The following is an 18,782-nucleotide window of genomic DNA, read 5'->3' as shown; positions in this document are numbered from 1 at the left end:
CACTCCTTGATCACAACAACAAACACAAAATCTAGCACTCTTTTATCACAACGGCAAACACAAAATCAAACACTCCTTGATCACAACAACAAACACAAAATCTAACACTCCTTGATCACAACAACAAACACAAAATCTAACACTCCTTGATCACAACAACAAACACAAAATCTAACACTCCTTGATCACAACAACAAACACAAAATCTAACACTCCTTGATCACAACGGCAAACGCAAAATCTAACACTCCTTGATCACAACAAACACAAAATCTAACACTCCTTGATCACAACGGCAAACGCAAAATCTAACACTCCTTGATCACAACAAACACAAAATCTAACACTCCTTGATCACAACGGCAAACGCAAAATCTAACACTCCTTGATCACAATGGCAAACACAAAATCTAACACTCCTTGATCACAACAACAAACACAAAATCTAACACTCCTTGATCACAATGGCAAACACTAAAGCTAACACTCCTTGATCACAACAACAAACACAAAATCTAACACTCCTTGATCACAACAACAAACACAAAATCTAACACTCCTTGATCACAACAACAAACACAAAATCTAACACTCCTTGATCACAACGGCAAACACAAAATCTAACACTCCTTGATCACAACAACAAACACAAAATCTAACACTCCTTGATCACAACAACAAAAACAAAATCTAACACTCCTTGATCACAAGAACAAACACAAAATCTAACACTCCTTGGTCACAACAACAAACACAAAATCTAACAATCCTTGATCACAACACCAAACACAAAATCTAACACTTTTTGATCACAACGGCAAACACAAAATCTAACACTCCTTGATCACAACAACAAACACAAAATCTAACACTCCTTGATCACAACAACAAAAACAAAATCTAACACTCCTTGATCACAACAACAAACACAAAATCTAACACTCCTTGATCACAATGGCAAACACAAAATCTAACACTCCTTGATCACAACGGCAAACACAAAATCTAACACTCCTTGATCACAACAACAAACACAAAATCTAACACTCCTTGATCACAACAACAAACACAAAATCTACCACTCCTTGATCACAACGGCAAACACAAAATCTAACACTCCTTGATCACAACAACAAACACAAAATCTAACACTCCTTGATCACAACAACAAAAACAAAATCTAACACTCCTTGATCACAACAACAAACACAAAATCTAACACTTCTTGATAACAATGGCAAACACAAAATCTAACACTCCTTGATCACAACAACAAACACTAAATCTAACACTCCTTAATCACAAAAACAAAAACAAAATCTAACACTCCTTGATCACAACGGCAAACACAAAATCTAACACTCTTTCACACAACAATAAACACGAAATCTAACACTCCTTGATCACAACAACAAACACAAAATCTAACACTCCTTGATCATAACAACAAAAACAAAATCTAACACTCCTTGATCACAACAACAAACACAAAATCTAACACTTCTTGATCACAATGGCAAACACAAAATCTAACACTCCTTGATCACAACAACAAACACTAAATCTAACACTCCTTAATCTAACACTCCTTAATCACAAAAACAAAAACAAAATCTAACACTCCTTGATCACAACAGCAAACACACTCGTTGATCACAACAACAAACACAAAATCTAACACTTCTTGATCACAACGGCAAACACAAAATCTAAAAATCCTTGATCACAACAGCAAACACAAAATCTAACACTCCTTGATCAAAACGGCAAACACAAAATCTAACACTCCTTGATCACAACAACAAACACAAAATCTAACACTCCTTGATCACAACGGCAAACACAAAATCTAACACTCCTTGATCACAACGGCAAACACAAAATCTAACACTCCTTGATCACAACAGCAAACACACTCGTTGATCACAACAACAAACACAAAATCTAACACTTCTTGATCACAACAACAAACACAAAATCTAACACTCCTTGATAAGAACGGCAAACACAAAATCTAACACTCCTTGATCACAACAACAAACACAAAATCTAACACTCCTTGATCACAACAACAAACACAAAATCTAACACTCCTTGATCACAACAACAAACACAAAATCTAACACTCCTTGATCACAACAACAAACACAAAATCTAACACTCCTTGATCACAACAACAAACACAAAATCTAACACTCCTTGATCACAACGGCAAACACAAAATCTAACACTCCTTGATCACAACAACAAACACAAAATCTAACACTCCTTGATCACAACGGCAAACACAAAATCTAACACTCCTTGATCACAACAACAAACACAAAATCTAACACTCCTTGATCACAACGGCAAACACAAAATCTAACACTCCTTTATTATACAATGGCAAACACAAAATCTAACACTCCTAGATCACAACGGCAAACACAAAATCTGACACTCCTTGATCACAACAACAAACACAAAATCTAACACTCCTTGATCACAACAACAAACACAAAATCTAACACTCCTTGATCACAACAACAAACACAAAATCTAACACTCTTTGATTACAACGGCAAACACAAAATCTAACACTAATTTATCACAATGGCAAACACAAAATCTAACATTCCTTGATCACAACGACAAACACAAAATCTAACACTCTTTGATCACAACAACAAACACAAAATCTAACACTCCTTGATCACAACAACAAACACAAAATCTAACAATCCTTGATCACAACAACAAACACAAAATCTAACACTCTTTGATCACAACGGCAAACACAAAATCTAACACTCCTTGATCACAACAACAAACACAAAATCTAACATTCCTTGATCACAACAACAAACAAAAAATCTAACACTCTTTTATCACAACGGCAAACACAAAATCTAACAATCCTTGATCACAACAACAAACACAAAATCTAACACTCCTTGATCACAACAACAAACACAAAATCTAACACTCCTTGATCACAACGGCAAACACAAAATCTAACACTCCTTGATCACAACAACAAACACAAAATCTAACACTCCTTGATCACAACGGCAAACACAAAATCTAACACTCCTTGATCACAACAACAAACACAAAATCTAACACTCCTTGATCACAACAACAAACACAAAATCTAACACTCCTTGATCACAACGGCAAACAAACTCCTTGATCACAACAACAAACACAAAATCTAACACTCCTTGATCAAAACAACAAACACAAAATCTAACACTCCTTGATCACAACAACAAACACAAAATCTAACATTCCTTGATCACAACAACAAACACAAAATCTAACACTCCTTGATCACAACAACAAACACAAAATCTAACACTCCTTGATCACAACAACAAACACAAAATCTAACACTCCTTGATCATCATAACAAAAACAAAATATAACACTTCTTGATCACAACAACAAACACAAAATCTAACATTCCTTGATCACAACGGCAAACACAAAATCTAACACTCCTTGATCACAACGGCAAACACAAAATCTAACACTCCTTGATCACAACAACAAACACAAAATCTAACACTCCTTGATCACAACGGCAAACACAAAATCTAACACTCCTTGATCACAATGGCAAACACAAAATCTAACACTCCTTGATCACAACAACAAACACAAAATCTAACACTCTTTGATCACAACGGCAAACACAAAATCTAACACTCCTTGATCACAACGGCAAACACAAAATCTAACACTCCTTGATCACAACGGCAAACAAAAAATCTAGCACAACTTGATCATAACGGCAAACACAAAATCTAACACTCCTTGATCACAATGGCAAACACAAAATCTAACACTCTTTGATCACAACAACAAACACAAAATCTAACACTCCTTGATCACAACAACAAACACAAAATCTAACACTCCTTGATCATCACAACGGCAAACACAAAATCTAACACTCTTTGATCACAACAACAAACACAAAATCTAACACTCCTTGATCACAACAACAAACACAAAATCTAACACTCCTTGATCACAACAACAAACACAAAATCTAACACTCCTTGATCACAACAACAAACACAAAATCTAACACTCTTTGATCACAACGGCAAACACAAAATCTAACACTCCTTGATCACAATGGCAAACACAAAATCTATCACTCCTTGATCACAACAACAAACACAAAATCTAACACTCCTTGATCACAACAACAAACACAAAATGTAACACTCCTTGATCACAACAAGAAAAACACAAAATCTAACACTCCTTGATTATATCAACAAAAACAAAATCTAACACTCCTTGATCACAACAACAAACACAAAATCTAACACTCCTTGATCACAACAACAAACACAAAATCTAACACTCCTTGATCACAACAACAAACACAAAATCTAACACTCCTTGATCACAATGGCAAACACTAAAGCTAACACTCCTTGATCACAACAACAAACACAAAATCTAACACTCCTTGATCACAACGGCAAACACAAAATCTAACACTCCTTGATCACAACAACAAACACAAAATCAAACACTCCTTGATCACAACGGCAAACACAAAATCTAACACTCCTTTATTATACAATGGCAAACACAAAATCTAACACTCCTAGATCACAACGGCAAACACAAAATCTAACATTCCTTGATCACAATAACAAACACAAAATCTAACACTCATGGATCACAACTTAAAACACAAAATCTAACACTCCTTGATCACAACGGCAAACACAAAATCTAACACTCCTTGATCACAACAACAAACACAAAATCTAACACTCCTTGATCACAACAACAAACACAAAATCTAACACTCCTTGATCACAACAACAAACACAAAATCTAACATTCCTTGATCACAACGGCAAACACAAAATCTAACACTCTTTGATCACAACGTCAAACACAAAATCTAACACTCCTTGATCATAACAACAAACACAAAATCTAACACTCCTTGATCACAACGGCAAACACACTCTTTGATCACAACAACAAACACAAAATCTAACACTCCTTGATCACAACGGCAAACACAAAATCTAACACTCCTTGATCACAACGGCAAACACAAAATCTAACACTCCTTGATCACAACAACAAACACAAAATCTAACACTCCTTGATCACAACAACAAACACAAAATCAAACACTCCTTGATCACAACGGCAAACACCAAATCTAACACTCCTTGATCACAACGGCAAACACAAAATCTAACACTCCTTGATCACAACAACAAACACAAAATCTAACACTCTTTTATCACAACGGCAAACACAAAATCTAACACTCCTTGATCACAACAACAAACACAAAATCTAACACTCCTTGATCACAACAACAAACACAAAATCTAACACTCCTTGATCACAACAACAAACACAAAATCTACCACGCCTTGATCACAACGGGAAACACAAAATCTAACACTCCTTGATCACAACAACAAGCACAAAATCTAACACTCCTTGATCACAACAACAAACACAAAATCTAACACTCCTTGATCACAACGGCAAACACAAAATCTAACACTCCTTGATCACAACAACAAACACAAAATCTAACACTTCTTGATCACAACAAAAAACACAAAATCTCAAACAAACACAAAATCTATCCTTGATCACAACGGCAAACACAAAATCTAACACTCCTTGATCACAACGGCAAACACAAAATCTAACACTCCTTGATCACAACGGCAAACACAAAATCTAACACTCCTTGATCACAACGGCAAACACAAAATCTAACACTCTTTGATCACAACAACAAACACAAAATCTAACACTCCTTGATCACAACAACAAACACAAAATCTAACACTCCTTGATCACAACGGCAAACACAAAATCTAACACTCTTTGATCACAACGGCAAACACAAAATCTAACACGCCTTGATCACAACGGCAAACACAAAATCTAACTCTCCTTGATCACAACAGCAAACACAAAATCTAACACTCCTTGATCACAAAAACAAAAACAAAATCAAACACTCCTTGATCACAACGGCAACGCTACAGAGCCATCATACATCGGACGGAAATGTGAAGCGTATTTAAAGGAAGTCTATTGCCCTCAGCTACGTAATTCAATCATCGTAGTATTTGTATGTTAAAACAAAATTTTAGCGATAACAAAAACTAATGACGTTGATCAGCAATGGATGAAGTTGATCAGCAATCGTCTGTCCAAGTTTTCAACGAATTACGAAATTAAAGGGTTTTTACCACAATTTTTTCATAATTTTATATTTTAATCGAAACAATGCAATCATGCATGTGGTTCGCGGTATCCTGTCTCTTTCGGCTCCCACAAAGAGGACCGCTTAAACATATTGAAGCCATTGCATGCTATTCATAAATGATCTGCAGCATATGGTCTTCCTCAAATCTTTGTTTGGGGATGTGTCTGTTAGAGCGATTCTGATTGGTTGATTAAATCCTGGCAGAGGATATTAACGGAGGCTCCATCGGGGCAATAGGAACTCTCGCTCTCGCACAGACAGATGATACGAATACTTAAAAAGGTAAATGAAGAACAGTGACACAGATGAACAAATTGGGCATTACTGCATTAGTTAGGGTTCCTCTGTTGTACAAACATCACGTTACGGAGTATCACAGTACAAAGTGTTGTAATGTCAGTACAGGGTAACGGTACTATGGCACAGGATATCAAGGTTCACATGGCGACATACTGTCAGTACAGGGTAACGGTACCACGGCACGGAGTATCACAGTACAAGGTGACGCACTATATGTACAGGGTAATGGTACCACTGCACGGAGTAGCACAGTACAAGGTGACGTACTGTCAGCGAAGGATAATGGTACCAAGGCACTGGGTATCACAGCACAAAGTGACGTACTGTCAGTACAGAGTAATGGTAACACGGCCCGGGATATCACAGCACAAAGTGACGTACTGTCAGTACAGAGTAATGGTACCACGGCCCGGGATATCACAGTACAAAGTGACGTACTGTCAGTATATGGTAACGGTACCACGGCACGGGATATCACAGTAGAAAATGACGTACTGTCAGTGAAGGGTAACGGTACCACGACACGGGGTATCATACTACAAAGTGAAGTACTGACAGTGCAAGTTAACGCTACCAAGGCACGGGGTATCACAGCACAAAGTGAGGTACTGTCAGTACAGAGTAATGATAACACGGCCCGGGATATCACAGTACAAAGTGATGTACTGTCAGTACAGTATAACGGTACCACGACACGGGATATCACAGTAGAAAATGACGTACTATCATTGAAGGGTAACGGTACCATGGCACGGGATATCACACTACAAAGTGACGTACTGTCAGTGCAAATTAACGCTACAACGACACAGAGTATCACAATACAAAGTGACGTACGTCAGTACAGGGTAACGGTACCAGGGCACGGTGAATCATAGTACACGGTGACGTTATGTCAGTGCAGGGTAAAGATACCAAGGCAAGGAGTATCACAGTATGCAGGCCGACGTACTGTCAGTAAAAGAAAACGGTACCTGGGCACGTAGTATCACAGTACAAAATGAAGTACTGTCAGTGCAAGGTAACGCTACCACGGCACCGAGTATTACAATACACGGGGCGACCTATTGTCAGTGGAGGGTAACGGTACCATGGCCCGGAGTATCACAGTTTAAAGTGACGTACTGTCAGTACAGGGTAACGGTTCCACGGCACTGAGTATTACAGTACAATGTGACGTACTGTCATTACAGTGTAACGGTATCACGGCACGGAGTATCACAGTACAAGGTGACGTACTGTCAGTACAGGGTAACGGTACCACGGCAAGGAGTATCACAGTATAAGGTGACGTATTGTCAGTGCAGGGTAACGCTACCACGGCACCGAGTTTCAGAGTACACAGGCAAACGTAGTGTCAGTTCAAGTTTACGTCACCGGGTCACGGAGTATCACAGTGAAAGGTGACGTGCTGTCAGTTCAAGGTAATGGTATCAAAGCACACGGTATCACAGTAAAAAGTGACGTACTGTCAGTATATGGTAACGGTACCACGGCACGGGATATCACACTAAAAAATGAAGTACTGTCAGTGTAAGTTAACGGTACCAGGGCATGAAGTATCACAATACAAAGTGACGTACTGTCAGTAGAGGGTAACGGTACAACGGCACCGAGTATCATAGTACAAGGTGACGTACTGTCAGTGATGTGGTACCGGTACCTTGCACTGACAGTACGTCGCCTTGTGTACTGTGATATCCCGTGCCGTGGTACCGTTATCCTATACTGACTGTACATCACTTTGTACTGTGATAATCCGTTTCGTGGTACAGTTATCCTCTTCTGACACTGCGAGCCTTGGTACCGTTACTCTTCACCGACAGTTCGTTAGCCTCTGTGCTGTAATACTCGGTACCGAGGTACCGTTATTCTGCATTGACATACGTCACTTTGTATTGCGATGCCAGTAGTAAGAAATTGCCGGTATGAGCGCATTTTCAAATTAGGGTTGAAAACCAACCACTAACACATCTGACTCAACAAGCTCAAAACCAACCACAACAATGTTTAAACATGGTCTAAATGACTTAAAGAAAAATGACGTTTCTAAAAATGACTTAAAGAAAAAACATTCTATAATGTAACGAGCGGCCTCGCAAGCTCGACTATCTCCTTATTGCTGACCCATGAATTGAACGTCTCTGGATAACCCTTCCACTTGACCAGCGACCTCGTTTTACCCTTCTTGACGACTTTGTCTATCCTGTATACCTCTTGGCTCGTCTTCTGCAACTCGGATTCGTAGAAGGTACCCCGAATTTCTTCTCCGTTTTGGTCGCTAATCTTATACGTTACGGGCGACGTGCGTTGTACCGCCGTTACCGTGAATACTTCTTCCGTCCATCTCGGTTGATAGCCCTTCTCAAAGGTTTTCTTTTTCTTGCTTATCCGCACGGCGTCTCCGACGGAAAACTTGGGGTGAATTATCCTAGGCTCATCATGGTTGGGGTATAGATTCATCCACACTCGGGTTTCATTTTTCTTCTTGCTGGCTTCGGTGAGTGTATGTTTTGTTGACGAGTGTGTCGTATTATTGTACTGATCGACAAGTTCGTCGAGCACATTGATGTAGATACTCGTGGAATTGGAGGAAAAATATTTCCGCGTTTTTTCCTTCATCGTTCTGATCCATCTCTCCACCACACTCGATTTTTCCTCGTTTTCAACTAAACTCTGCACGTCTTTATTGTAAAACTCTTTGCCCTTATCCACCCAAATCTTTTTCGGTTTCCTCCCCTTGAGTATCTTTTTCAGTGCAGCTGCGACCGATTTCCCCGTTTATCTTTTAATGGCACTAACCAACCGTACTTGGAGAACATGTCGATAACGGCAAGGAGATACTTGGTGCCGCGATTTAATTTCGAGAATGCCTGCATGTCTACCAAATCTGCGGCCCAAATTTCATCGATGCCATTAACACGTACCCTCCTTCTCTCAAACTTTTTTCTCACGGGTCTGTGTAATTCTTCAGCCAATGCTTTGAGTGTTGTAGGTGTTGAGCTCATCTCCTCAACCTGCTGTTTTTTTCCCTCCCACTCCCATTCAAAACCTCATCTTAGTGCCAATGATCTTGTCCACAATAGATCTATCCAACCTCTCTCTAAGTGTAGGGTTAACAATTCCACCCAGTTCAGCTAACATATTCTTGTCACATACCCTATTTCTTGTATTAGTGTCCTTGTTTTTCAAGTAACACACATCGTGATGGTATGCGGCATTATCAACCCTGTTGATAGGTTTACTCCATTCCTTTGGTGTGAGGTCTGGTTTCAGCCTTTTACCGAGATTAGTCCCAGGTCCCATAAAAATTATGTCCCGGGAGATGCATTTCAAACGGCAAATGATTGATGGCTTCATTCACCATTGATCCGCCTACAAATTGTGTTTTTGTAGTCCCACACACGACACATTTACCCCGTTTCATATTTCGTCCATTTTTAGAAACAGTGTTTTGAACATCACTTGTTTCAGTGGTTCTTTTACATTTTAGGCAACACATTTTTTTATATATTTATATATATATTTTTTTAAAATATTTTTTAAATACACCGCCTTAACCTGTTTACCAAGGAGATTTCAAATGCCTCGTAGAAATAATTTTTCTCGAATTTGCATGAGGGACGCCCCCTTGGGTCCTGCTATTTCTCCGAGTAACGTCTGAACGAGTAAAAACTCAAAGTAAATTGTCTCTTTCGACAACTGATTGTCTTTGAACGGGGAGAGGGCAGCCTCCGTATTGTGAACGGGAAAGAGACTCTCTACAAACTTTTTCTGCCCCCAGGTCTGCGGCGATCCCACACGTCGCCATTTTTCAATCATGGCGACGCGGTTGGCATGAAATTTAGACGTCTGATTTATCGCCTCGACCGGTGATATTTTTTCCGTCGACCAACATGCCGGCGCGTCCGTGACCGCCCTTGCAATGGATGTAATTTTTTTTACCCGCGTTTAACATTTCGCAAACGTCCACCACCAACATGCAAAATTTCACGAGGTCCTTGGGCACCGAGCGGTCGGGCACCGGATGGAAAACGGTCTTGCTGGTAGACGAGACGGCGTACGGCCTCGTCTTTTTCTCACGCCCGTTGGTCAGGTTGACAAATACGGTGACACCCCATTCTTCGAGGGCGGTAACGTCTTTTTGTGTAGGCCAGGCCCCGAATAGACCCGAGTTGCAGAAAAAACGAACATGTGGCTGTGATATATTTCTTTTCCAACATTATTTTTTATATAAAAATATATTTATATTAAAAACATGGAGGTGAAAGATTTATCGTGGAATGAAATGGTATCAAAACGGTTCAATCACAAGCTTCTACCAAAAAGCATAAGGGGAGTGATTGTAGGCAAATCGGGGTGTGGTAAAACCACACTTTTGCTCAATCTTTTACTGAGACCGGGTTGGCTTGACTATAACAAGCTAGCAGTATTCGGCAAGAGTCTATTCCAACCCGAATACCGCATCCTTAAGAAAGCTTTTGAAGAGAAATTGCCAAAAGAAGCTATTATCGCTTGTTTGACCTGCTCGATGAGGTAATGAGGTTAGATGTGTCACCCGCAGCGCTTGTTGAGGCATGGTCTAAAGAGATTAAAGACAAGTCTGACATACAATGCTGCTTTTACGAATCTGCCGAAGACGTCCAATACCCCCATGATTTAAGTTCCGAAAACAAGAATTTAATGATATTTGATGATTTGCTGTTGGAGAAACAGAATAAATGCGAGTCTTACTATATTCGTGGAAGAAACAGCAATGTAGATTGTTTCTACCTTTCACAAAACTACTTCAAGCTACCACGCCAAACGATAAGAGAAAATGCAAACTTTATCTGCTTGTTCCCACAAGACCTGAAGAATATCAACCATATCTATAATGATCATGTGAGTCAAGACATGTCAAAAGATGAATTCAAAGGTCTGTGCAAGGTAGCATGGGAAAAACCACACAGGCAGAATGGTAAGTACAGAAGTGGATTTGATACATTTTATATTCCGAGTTAAAAAAAAAAAATATTATATTATATAAAAAAATGGAACCAATACTTGAAAAAATAGCTGAAAACACTGAGCCTAAAAGCTCGTTTCAGATTGTCTTGAATAGCAACAAGACAAGATTTAGAACTAGGTTCAATCCACCGATCCAACTCGACAAAAAGAAAAAGCACGAGATGGACTCGTCAATCTCGAGACTTACTACTCTTTTCCTAACATTGATGCGAGTAATAATTATTTTAGATACTCGCCCGATGGCGGAACAACGTGGTTCGAAATTTATTTACCAGAAGGTATCTATAACATCGATGACATTAACGACACAATTCAACAAAAGATGAGGCAGAATGGACACTATGGCAGTGTCAATGAGGAATATTACGTTACAATTTCTGCAAACACGAACACACTAAAGACTGTCCTTATTTTAGATAATAATTACCAAGTAGACTTTAGGCATCCCAACTCCATTTCCAGTGTATTAGGATTTAACCACGACATTTACGCACTAGGATTTCAGGAGTCTGAAAATGTCGTCAACATTCTTAGTATTGTCAGCTTGCATGTTAATGTTGACAATATCTCAGGGAGCTACGTTAATGGAGCTTCACAACACACGATATACTCCTTCTTTCCAAATGTCACCCCTGGACATAAAATAGTTGAAACACCACGAAATTTGGTGTATCTTCCCGTGACACTAGACACCATACACAGTCTTGAGACTTCACTCACCGACCAAAATGGCACGCTGCTAAATTTAAGAGGAGATAATTTATCATTGAGGTTTCACATCAGACAAGTGTAATAAAAAAAATATTCGTATATATAAAATGTCACGATACACTAATGTTAAATTGAATGTTTCAGAAGGGCAGAAACAAAAATTACGAGAGGCCCTTCAAAGCGGTTGTCCTGTCAGTGTCCGTTTTGGTCACGAAGATTTGAACGGTGAAGATGTCTTAGCACTGACAGACAGACAAGTGAAGAGATTAGCCAAAGCCTATGAAGATGGTAAAGGAATAACCATCAAAATGAGTAAAGCTCAACTCAAACTCAATATGAAAGTTGAGGGCGTTTTCCTTGGGATGCTTGCTGGTTTGGCAGCGCGTGCATTGACTGTTTTGGCAAAGACGGTACTTCCAGCATTAGGCATTGGCGCTCTTTCTGGTTTGGCTAGTTCGGGAGTGCAAAAGGTGGTTGGGAACGGGTTGTATCTCAAGAAAGGAGGTTGTGTTTGCCAGATAGAGACAGACGGAAAAGGACTTTATTTAGGACCCGCGACCGGTTCGGGTCTAGAAGCCGTTGGTGATGGACTTTATATAAATAAAGAAAGGAGATGGTATAATGGGAAGGGTCTTATCCTGGGACCTAACAGCCCATTCAACAACATTCCGATCCTCGGTGCAATATTATGAGTGTTTCATGCATACGTGGTCATGAACATATATATATATATATATATCAAAAAATATATATATATATTAAAAAAAAGAATGCCTGTTCACAAATTTGGTGTAAAACCGAAAAATTGGTATAACTTGCCAAGACAGCCGAAGACGATTTACTGGATACCGGTAATGGATGTAAAACATCCTCCACAGAAGGTGCAACCAGTAACGTGGGAAATTTTCAATCAAAATAAACTTACCATCGGACCAAAAGAAAATAAAACGATTAGATTAAGGTTTGGATTGAGGATGACTAGTGGTATGGTTTTAACGACACTAAAGCAAAGCCTTAAAATGAGGCAATGCAGTATACAAAATGAAGCCATTCTCGAAAGTGTTGATGATGTGGTGATAAACATCGCGAACAATTCGAACGGGGTTGTTGTCATTGAGGAAAACGAGCCTCTATGTCTCATACATTATATGACATAAAAAAAATCTCACACATATAAAAATATGGAAATCAACAAAGTGAATAATGATACGGCGCTTTATCCAAAGTTGCCAACAGCTCCCCCTGAAGATGAGGGACAAGGTTATCGTTTACAGAAAATTAACGAGATTCAGAGGATTCTCGAGGAAGAAAGAGAAAAGCGTGAGACCCTCAGCAAGAAGTACCACAGAGCCGTGAAGATAGTGGATAATGTCGATGTTGGTCTTATCGGCGTCACCATGGGGCTTGGCATCGGTGGTGTTAGCCTTTTATCTACGGTAGTAGCAGCACCGATTGTTGTCGTGATGGAGGGCGTTGCGCTTGCTACCGGAGCTCTGAGTATCGTCGGAAAATATGTGAATAGGAAGTGTGCGGCCAAAGCCGAAAAGCACGAAAAGATCAAGGTTTTGGCACAAGCAAAACTGAACACGATATCGTCGTACATCTCGAAGGCGCTAGCCGATAATGCAGTAAGTGATGAGGAATTTCAACTCATACTAGCAGAGTTGGTCAAGTACCGCGAGATGAAGGAAGAAGAAAGAAAGGTTTCCAAGAAGCACATGGACTACTACCTACAGCAATCCCTGATCGAACAGGGAAGACAGGAAACCCACGAGTATTTCCGCAAGTTGTACGAGAAAAATAATCGAGATGAAAAAGTGAGATGAAAATCGAGATGAAAATCGAAATGAAAAGTGAGATGGAAAGTGAGATGAAAATCGAGATGAAAAAAATGTTATCTTTAGAAACAAAAAAAATGTCATTTCTAAAGATTACAGATCCCGAGAAAAGGGATTAAATCGTAAAAGAGTTTCTCGAGCTGAAAAAGAGGCTCCAAAACAGAGAGATAGAGAGACGGACTGGTGAACGAGAGTTACAAACAGATCTCAGTAAAATATTCAAACCCATAACGGACGTACAAAAAAGTACGGCAGAAGACATAAGGTCTGATATTAGACCCATCAAAGAAAACATATCGGAATTGAAGAAAATCACATTTCCAGCGTTTCCATCTATAGAGGGGTTTCAACAACAAAAAAGGAAGATACTGATACGCAGTTTATCGGACCAATCGCGCAAGAATATTTAAGGAAGTTCGCTTCCAAATCCGAGGCTGATAGAACGTACGGGCTATACGATAAGAACGGCAATTTTTATATAGGCAATAAGCCCGTCGCCTTTGTAGATGATAACATAGTAGTGGATGGTGAAGAGTACCAAGGAACACCGGGATTGTGGGAACTCATCGTAACCAAGAATCCAGACGATCAAATATACACCGACCAGGACTACGAAAATTACGCGAAGATGATGATTGAATCGAACGCTCTCAAAAAAGGCAACGATCCAGAGAGTAACAGACCAAAGGCCAGCAAGGGGTTGAAATGGAAGAATGTGCTTAGAACCATTTGGACTAATAGGGATTATTACGAAGGGAGCGGCACATCTGTTGTCATTCCTAGCGATCCTAATGCATTGCTCGAAAGACTAGACCTGCTGATGGCAAGCAAGGCAGCGGGTAACACAGGCGTTCGGAACGAGCTTGTATCGATTTGCGATGAACTAAAAAGACAAAAGGTGCTGGACGTCAATGCATATAAAAAATAATATCTAGACTATAAAAAATAATGTTTATACCAAAAAATCGTGGATTTAGAAGACAGTATGTCTATGGCGGTGCTGGAATGTTTGATAGCATCGCAAGTTTTTTCACTAGATTATTTACTAGCAATGCTGCGAAACAGATTGCCTCTACCGCTCTAGATGCTGGTAAAAGCGTTGCTAAGGAAGTTGGGAAGAAAGCTATGGATGCTGGAAAGACTGCAGCTCTTGATGCTGGAAAGAAGTTCCTTGAGAAAGGAGTGCGCGGTCTCGCACGTAAAGCTCTTACACCCAAATCTCGAGCAATTCTACAAAAGCATGCTGGTACACCGGCGAAGCAGTCATCCCCAGTTGATCAGAATATCCATTCACTAATAGATGGGAGCGGAATGCAGCAACAGAGGGCGATTGCGATTCAAGACCTCGTCAAAAGATTGAATCAAGGATCTGGTCTAAAATTGACTTAAAGAAAAATGAAATCTATAATAAAAAAAATGGCTATCGAATTCAAGCGTCATGATTACCAAACACGCGATTCATGTATTTTTGTCAAGAATGCAAGGATCAGCCTTGAAGGGTGTGAATTCCTTGAAACTGAAGATGTAAATGGGCATCATAGAGGTGTTGTCTTGAAACTACCCGAAGAGAAGGTAGACAGGATGAAGAGATTGAGGGAGAGGTTAATGATTATCTTTATAACGGTGGTTTAGGCAAGATAAAGCTTGTCTACGAAAACAAAATTTGTGCAATGTATTGGAAATGTACTCCTAAAGAACACCTTGATAGTATTGTGTTGTCGGACGTGTATGTTAATAATGCTGGCAGGGCGCTCGCCCATTTGTGGGTTCTGTAAAAAATTTTATATCTGTAAAATGATATAAAAAAATTTTCTCTTGCTAATAAAAAAATAAAATATGATGAACATTCTAAATTTTACTGAGGCTCCCATGAAGGATGAGAGCATCGAAGAATACGAACACCATGAGTACCCGATTACCGGTACGAATCTCAATAACCCAGGTGAGCTCAGGATCAATATTGAAACACAAGATCTGTTTACTCACCCAAGCGAGAGCTATCTGATCATCGAAGGGCGTCTGACAAAAACTGACGGGACCGCTTACGCAAACGATGATAACGTTACACTGACGAATAATGCTCTCATGTATCTTTTCAGCAACATCAAGTACCAGCTTTCAGGACAGGAGATTGAATCTCTCTTTCATCCAGGACAGGGTACAACGATGCTTGGTCTGTTGAAATATCCAGATGACTTCTCCAAGTCGCAGGGTTTGAATCAATTGTGGTACAAGGACACATCAGCTGCAGCATCTGCAGCTGCAGCAGCAGGCAATGCCGGATTTAGCGTTCGCCAATCCTATATAATCAAATCTCCTGATCCAAAGGGCACATTTAGTTTCAGAGTACCACTCAAGCACATCTTTGGATTTTGCGAAGACTATGACAAAATTGTGTATGGTATGAAACAAACCCTGACTCTGGTGCGGAAAACGGACAACGATGCGATCTTCAGGAATGCAAATGTTGATGATGGGAAAATTACCCTCGAAAAGGTGTCGTGGTTTATGCCTCATGTACTACCCGCAGATGCTGAAAAATTTCAGCTTTACAAGACACTCGATTCAAATGCGCTTCTACCCGTAATGTACAGGATCAGGCAATGTGATTCCATCTCCGTACCACAGTCAACTAGCTTCACCTGGAGACTATCTGTCAAATCAGCGCCTGAAAGACCGCGCTATATCATTGTCGGTTTCCAAACTGACAAAGACGGTGACCAAGAGCAGAATCCTTCCATCTTTGACAACGTCAATGTGAGGAATATATCTGTCATGCTAAACTCGGCTAGATACCCCGCAACCTCTCCTTTCCCAAACAGCAATTCAGTCGGGCGTACGGTGATGCAGCAGCCTTCAGGTCCAAGTTTTACAACATGGACGAGTTGGTGTCAAACCCCAACATCACCCCCGCCGATTACAAGACTCTTTTCCCACTGTTTGTGTTCGACGTCAGCAAGCAGAGTGAGCGACTGAAGACCGCAGTCACTGACATCCAAATAAAAATGCAGTTCAATGCCAACGTGCCAGCGGGTACCGAAGCATTTGCTGTTGTGATTAGTGACAAGATGATAAACTTCAAGACCGATGGGAAGAAGGTAAACGTTGTATATAGCTAGATTTCTACATTTCTTGAAAATGACTTTAAGAAAATAAAAATCTATAATAAAAAAACAATGTTGAAACTGTCTGAATTGAAAACAATTCTTCGTGAGAATAAAATCAAAGGTTATTCTCATTGCGGCAAGAAGCGGCTGATCGAGCTGTTGAAAGGAAAGGAATTAATACCAGAGGAACCACCCAAACCAGTGAAGACAAAGAAAGAGGTAGATCCAATGGCAGTTAGAAATAACCCCAAACCTGTTGTGTTGAGGGATGTTAATACTGGAGAGGAGATTACATTTCCATCCATTTATAAGGCATCTCAATTCATAGACAAATCCTCGAGGATAATAACCTTTTGGGATGGAAGGGTGTGGAAAAACAAGTATGAGATTAAAGTGGGTGACCCCAGAGGAATTAGCAAGATGTAAGCAAAAAAAATGTTGTATGTGGGTTAACATATACAACATTCATGAAAAAATAAAAAAAAATTTGAAAATGGCTTATAGAAAAAAAAATCTATATATAATAAAAACAATGAGTCTTTTCAGAAGAATTAGTAATGCGGCTATGAATGCTGCAACAAACATTGCTAGAGGAGCAAGACGACTGGCATCGGCTTTCATCCCACAGAGGAATCCTCCAGATCAAAATTTCTTAGATGCAGATGTACCTAGCATCAATGTGCCGACTCTTCAACCTGTCCTTATCCCTACAACCAGGGACAAGGTTAAACAAAAAGTAAATAAATCGATCAAAGCTGCTGTAGATTGGGTTGAATGGCTGCATGATGCAGACAGAGAAGTTGTTAAGAAGGCCCCATCGAAATTAAAAGCCTTGAAGGAAAAAGTAGATGCTTTATTCAGAAAGCAGCAGATGTTTGAAATCAGAGAGACAAGATCTGCTCTGAGGAAATTTACGACTCAATATACCATAGATGGCAGAGAGGGGTTTGATGCTCAATCGTTTCTCAACACAGCCCGACAAAATGTAGTTAACCTCTTGAGAGGAATCCGAGGCACTAAGGTAAAGCTAATTCTTAGATGTAACATGGAAAAAGTGAACCTTGTTAGTGCCTCGGAAACAATCGTAGAGCCTGCAGCCTTTCACTCTAATGTCGAGATTAACCTCGAGGGAACAGATGCAGATGAGCTGTATGATGCAATGGTAGATAGAGTCATGGAGGCCATGGCGACATTCCAGTTGCGAGGCAGCAACTGGACATTTAAATCTATCATTGCCATTGAAATTCATACAGTTGCTTATGAACCGTTGAGGGGGAGCTCTTACATCCCTACTCCGGAGGCCCTTGCACATCCTAAGAAGGGAGTGATCAATGTCAAAAATGATGACAACAGATGCTTCCTCTGGGCACTGGCTCGAGCATTACATCCCGTAGAACGTGATGCTTGCCGCATAACTAAGATGCTCAGAATGCAAGCAGAAAAACTCAACATGGACGGTATTGATTACCCAGTTAGTCTTAAGACAATAGATCATGTCGAGAAGCAAAACCCAGACATATCTATTAATGTCTTTGGCTATGAAACTAGTGT

At 39.9% G+C, this 18,782-nt stretch overlaps 1 protein-coding gene across 1 annotated transcript; it reads left to right on the top strand.

The window, feature by feature from the left end:
* The first annotated feature begins 15,960 nt into the window (after positions 1-15,960).
* On the top strand, positions 15,961-17,657 carry LOC132563362 (uncharacterized). Its single transcript, XM_060228123.1, has 3 exons — positions 15,961-16,881; positions 16,947-17,222; positions 17,340-17,657. The coding sequence occupies exons 1-3, from the start codon at positions 15,961-15,963 to the stop codon at positions 17,655-17,657; spliced, it is 1,515 nt and encodes a 504-aa protein (XP_060084106.1).
* Positions 17,658-18,782: the final 1,125 nt, after the last annotated feature.

Source organism: Ylistrum balloti, unplaced genomic scaffold (genome assembly GCF_031769215.1).
Source record: "Ylistrum balloti isolate Yb309-2 unplaced genomic scaffold, AGI_CSIRO_Ybal_v1 Utg371694, whole genome shotgun sequence".
Classification (NCBI taxonomy): Eukaryota; Metazoa; Mollusca; class Bivalvia; order Pectinida; family Pectinidae; genus Ylistrum; species Ylistrum balloti.
The sequence above is the reverse complement of the archived record's forward strand: the minus strand, read 5'-3'. Positions and strand labels throughout refer to the sequence as shown.

Bases quoted from the DNA above. Each gene is read 5' to 3' on its own strand.
- LOC132563362 (XM_060228123.1), top strand. From the start codon at position 15,961: ATGATGAACATTCTAAATTTTACTGAGGCTCCCATGAAGGATGAGAGC. The intron at 16,882-16,946 runs GTGAGGAATATA...TTTCCCAAACAG, and splicing joins CCATCTTTGACAACGTCAAT to CAATTCAGTCGGGCGTACGG. The intron at 17,223-17,339 runs GTAAACGTTGTA...ATTCTTCGTGAG, and splicing joins TCAAGACCGATGGGAAGAAG to AATAAAATCAAAGGTTATTC.